The sequence below is a fragment of the Scylla paramamosain genome, chromosome 7, assembly GCF_035594125.1.
Source record: "Scylla paramamosain isolate STU-SP2022 chromosome 7, ASM3559412v1, whole genome shotgun sequence".
Lineage (NCBI taxonomy): Eukaryota > Metazoa > Arthropoda > Malacostraca > Decapoda > Portunidae > Scylla > Scylla paramamosain.
Genome location: NC_087157.1, coordinates 19342440 through 19348227, shown reverse-complemented (window position 1 = coordinate 19348227; position 5788 = coordinate 19342440). Strand labels below are relative to the sequence as shown.

At 33.0% G+C, this 5788-nt stretch overlaps 1 protein-coding gene across 1 annotated transcript in view; it reads left to right on the top strand.

Annotated features, from left to right (window-relative positions):
• The window catches only part of LOC135101775 (KRAB-A domain-containing protein 2-like), a 3560-nt gene extending 368 nt beyond the window's left edge, over positions 1 to 3192 (top strand). The window contains exons 2-3 of the mRNA XM_064006067.1: positions 1443 to 2988; positions 3172 to 3192. Coding sequence (XP_063862137.1) covers positions 1443 to 2988; positions 3172 to 3192 — 1567 coding nt within the window. The remainder of the gene's footprint in view (positions 1 to 1442; positions 2989 to 3171) is intronic.
• The last annotated feature ends 2596 nt before the right edge of the window (positions 3193 to 5788 follow it).

The window sequence follows — 5788 nt, the reverse complement described above, 5'->3', positions numbered from 1 at the left end:
AAGACATTCAAAAGACACGTTTTTGGTAATGTTATTTCGTTTCACCTATACAGTGCTTTCCATTGATTTTTTACATTTTAGTATCTAACAATCTGAAAAAAACTCAAAATAAATGTTTTTGATGATGTTATTCTGTTTCTCCATATAAAGTGCTATTCACGCGTTTTATAGTTTTGGTACCTAAAAAGATACAAAGCACTCATAATACACGTTTTTCGTAATGTCTTTTTTGTTTTCTCTTATTGGGTACTTTGCATGCATTTCCTGTTTTGGTACCCCGCCCCCCCAAAAAAAAGTAGTTTCAGGAAATTTTTTCCTGTTTCTCCCTATTAAATAGAGATAACTTAATCACGCGTTTTAGCGTTTTGTTACCAAAGAATCTAAGAAACACTTAAAACACATCTTTCTTATAATATCGATTTATTTCTTATATAGGGTTGTTTGCATGCATTTTTGCGTTTTTGTACATAAGAAGCTCAAAAACACTAAAAGACACATTTCTGGTAATGCCGCTTTGTTTCATTTTATGGAATGCTTCGCATGGTTTATAACGTTGTGGTAATTAACAAGTTAAAAAAAAAAACACCTTTTTTGTAATGTTCTTCTTTTCAATATAGAGTGATATTCATGCGTTTTAGTGTTTTGGTACCTAAAAAAAAAAATAGTCATTATGCTCGTACTCTCATAATGTCTTTTCGTTTCTCCATATAGAGTGGTTTGCATACATTTTGGTGTTTTATTACGTAACGAGCTGAAACTCATCTATAACACACGTTTTTAGGAACATTTTTTCTGCTTCTTCAAATCACTCACTTGTTTTGTATGCATTTTGGCATTTTGTTACTTCATGAAGTGAAAAAAGAAAAAAAAAAAAAACACCCAAACCCCCGTTTTGGGTAATATTCTGTTTCTCCGTATATATATATATATATATATATATATATATATATATATATATATATATATATATATATATATATATATATATATATATATATATATATATATATATATATATATATATATATATGTTACAGTCAAACTGTGAAATCAGTCATTTCGTGAAATGACTGAAATTCTTAGTCATTACATGCATTGCCTGTGGAGGCCAGTCAGTTCACGAAATGACTGAAAATTATAGCCATTTCATGAAACGACTGAATTATTGTCATGCTTGTTACACTATATGGCTGTTTTGAATTAGACAAAATGTGAACTAGTGGTTTGACGATGTGAACTAGCGGTTTGACGTCCATTGACAGCCATGACGTCATTGACAGTGATACACCACCAATACTAATCAGTCAGTTCAGCTCAGCCACATTGAGAGCACACACTAAACACTCAGCTCCGAGTCTCTTTGCTGATTCCAGTTGAAGCCAGTTCCTTCACAAGATGTCTGAAAGCATAGAGTTAAAATTTCGTGAAGAATTATATTCTAGGTATGAGAAGTGTCGCAAATATCTCATTCCGAAAGAAGAATATTTCCAAATTATTGAGGACATTCGTACAACTAGTGAAAGGAAGAACACTAAGAGTCGCCATCAATACTACCTTCTGAGTAAATATGAAGTGCTACAGTGTGGTGATGTTGAGAAACTTATCAAGAAACGACAAACCCCAGATGAAACACCGGTGTACTATGTCTCCATTGAAGACACTTATGACATTGTTAAGAGGGCCCTTGTTGCAACTGGACACGGTGGTCGAGATAGAATGACTAAAGAACTCCAAGTGAAATACGCCAATATTCAGCGGGATACAGTTGAACTATTCAAATCGTTGTGTCAGGAATGCCAGAAAAAGAGAAAGCGACCAATGACAAAGGGAGTTGTGGTTAAACCTATTCTGAGTAGTGAATTTTCATCACGTGGGCAGGTAGATCTTATTGACATGCAGTCTATGTCGTGTAGAACTTACAAATGGATTATGGTTTACCAAGACCACTTAACAAAGTTTTGCGTTCTGCGTCCACTCAAATCAAAGCGTGCAGCTGAAGTAGCATTCCAACTAGCTGATATTTTTCTTCTCTTGGGGGCTCCTGTAGTTCTTCAATCAGACAATGGTTCTGAGTTTACTGCTCAGATCATTACTGAACTGTGTTCCATGTGGCCTGAATTATCCATCGTTCATGGTAAGCCAAGACACCCACAGAGTCAAGGCTCTGTGGAGAGAGCAAATGGTGACATAAAGGACATGCTTGTTGCTTGGATGGCTGACAATAACTCAACGGACTGGGCAACGGGCATAAAATTTGTTCAATTCTCCAAGAATTCTGCCTATCACGTAGGGATCAAGAGAAGTCCATATGCTGCAATGTATGGTGTGAATGCCAGAGTCGGACTGACATCAACATCACTTCCACAAGAAATCATCAGTTCCCTGCAGTCTGAACAAGACCTTGTAACCTTGCTTCAAGAAAGAGAAACTGATACCAACAATCCTGAAACAGAAAGTACAGACCAAGAACCAGTCGCAGCCGAAATTAACGAGGATGAGCAAGAAATTGATGTCAACTCCCAACGTATAGCTGCCAGTGAACCAGAACAAGTACATGGGCAAGAACAAGAAGAAGAACATAAACCTGTATCCCCTCATCACCCTGATCTTGATCAACTGCAACACAGCATCAACTCCCAACGTATAGCTGCCAGTGAATTCCAGAAACAACAAGCGGAGCGTATGGTGAAGAGAAGTCGAATAGAGTTAAAAGCAGGTGAGATAGGAGACAACGTTGCTCTTCCCATTCCTTTAGTTGATCGAGGTCGTGGAGACCCAAGGAACATCTTAGGAGTTATAGTGAGTAGGAGCATAAACGATCAGTACAAAGTAGCTACCAAAAGTGGTGTTCTAAAAGGAAGCTATTCAAGGAATCAATTTGACATTTGTCCTGAAAGATTACTGAGAAAGGGCGACATTAACAGTGATACAGAAATTTCTCTCCGAGAGGCCGTTATCAAAGAATCTGTCAATGGAGGACAAGGTTTTGTTAGTGTTCTTGTAATGGTCACAAAAAAATGCCAATCAAACCGATGTAAATGTTTCAAATCTAAACAGCTTTGCAATAGTAGATGTCATAACAGCCTTAATTGTACAAACAAGTAGCATGAATGAGTAATTGTGTTGTCATATGTAATTCTATTGTTTAAGTGATTTATTTTTGAACTACAGTTGTACTTTTGTAATTTGTGATTTTTTTATGAACTTTAACATGCTTTTAAAATATACTGTATTTTAACATGCTTTTAAACTATACTGTATTTGAATAAAAACAAATTATGTAGATAATCCTGAATTTCTACTAAATTTCTTTAGTCATTTCGCGAAATAGCTGGGCAAAAAATTTAGTCATTTCATGAAATGGCTATAATTTTCAGTCATTTCGTGAACTGACTGGCCTCCACAGGCAATACATGTAATGACTAAGAATTTCAGTCATTTCACGAAATGACTGATTTCACAGTTTGACTGTAACATATATATATATATATATATATATATATATATATATATATATATATATATATATATATATATATATATATATATATATATATATATATATATATATATATATATATATATATATATATATATAATAATTTATTTATTTATTTTTTCTAAGGCGTTTTAGTGTTTTGGTACGATGAAACTCAGAAACACTCTTTATACACGTTTCTCGTAATATCATTTCGTTTCTTGATATAATATAAGGTACTTTTCATGTATTTTGGCGTTTTTCTGTTTAAGAAATAAGAAAAAAAAACACTCACAATCCATGATTTCGGTAATGTTATTCCGTTTGCCCATAAAGGATGTTTTGCATGCATTTGACCATTTTGGTTGGGGAAAAAAAAATGTAAAAAACATATAAGATACGTTTTTGTTAATCTTGAATTGCATTCCCATTTAGGATGCTTTTTATGCTTTGTAACGTTTTCGTGCCTAATATTCTCAAAAACAATCAAAACACACGTTTCTGTTTTTTATTTCACAATATAGAGTGCTTTCCTTGCATTTTGGCGTTTTGATTACTGACAATGTGAAATACTCTCAAAAATACACGATTTATGTATTGATCTGTTTCTCCATATAAAATACTATACTCGAGTTTTAGCATTTTGTTACTTAAGAATCTAAAAAGAAACACTCATAGTACACGTTTCTGATAATATCATTTTGTTTCATCATATACGAGTATGGTGCTTTTCATGCATTTTGACGTTTCTTTTTCTAAAAAGATAAAAATACTAAAAATGTACATTTTTGGAAATGTTATTCTGTTTCTCCATTAGAATGTTTTTCATGTGTTTCAGTATTTTGGTACGTAAGAAGTTCCTAAACACTCCAAAGAAATGTTTTTGGTATTGTTGTGTTAAAAAAGCATGGAAACCACTTTATATGTTAATATAGAGTGGTTTCCATGCTTTTTAATGTTTTGGTGCCTAACTCGCTCAAAAATACTCAAACGACACGTTTCTGGTCATGTTATTTTGTCAAAACTTAATACACGTGTCTCGTAATGTCTTCTCGTTTTCCCTTATTAGGTGCTTTGTATATATTTTGGCGTTTTGGTACCTAACAAAGTAAAATACACTCAAAACAAACGTTTTCGGTAATTTTCTGTTTATCAATATAGAATGTGATTTACGCGTTTTAACCATTTGGTACGTTAGAAGCTCAGGAACATTTATAATACATATTTCTTTTAATATCGATTCATTTCCGAAACAGATTATTTTTCATTCATTTTAGAATTTTTGTACGTAACAAGCTCAAAACAATGAAAATATACGTTTTTAGTAATGCTATTTGGTTTAAATAAACTGCGTTTTGCCTTCTTTTTTAAGTATCTGTGAGTGTCAGTTATCAAAACGGTAAAAATCATGTGGAAAAAAACATTACCAGAAACGTGTAATATGACCGTTTTCGAGCTTCTTAGTTACCAAAACGCAAAAAAACACGTATAAAGCACTCTATATGGAGAAACAGAAAAAAAACAATAAAAACATGTATTTCTGAGGGTTTATCGCACTGTTTGGTACTAAACATTACAAGAAAAGTGTCTTTGAATGTTTTTCAGTGTGTTAGGAACTAAAATGTTAAAAAGCAATGAAAGCATCATATTTGGGAATACAAAAAAAAAAAAAATATATATTACCAAAAAAAAAAAAAAACGTGTATTTCATTGTTATAAGGTTCTTCCATACCAAAACGCTGAAACATATGCAAAACTCCTTATATGGGCAAACATTACCAAACCGTAAATTTGATTGTTTTCTAGCTTATTACATACAAAAACGTCAAAATGTATGGTAAGTACTCTACATGGGGAAGCGAAACGATATTACCAGAAACGTGTATAATGCTTCATAGGTATCAAAACACTAAAACCCCTGAAAAACACTGTATGGAAACACACAACAACATTACCGAAAACGTGTATTTTGAGTGTTTTTCGCCTTGTTAGGTACCAAAACACTAAAATGAATCTAAAGCACGTGATTTCAGGAAACCGAATAAGGTTTCCAATAACGTGTACTGTAAGATAGTTTGTGCTCGTTAGGTACCAAACCGCAAAAATGCATGCAGACCACTGTATAAGGGAAAGAAAGGACATTATGAGAAGCGTGTATAATTATTATTTTTGAGCTCTTTAGTTCCCAAATAGCAAAATTGCGTGAATAGCGCTCTATATGGAGAAATATAATAACATTACCAAAAAACGTGTATTTTGAGTGTTTTCCCATTGATAGATACCTAAACGTAAAAAAAAAAATGAAAAACA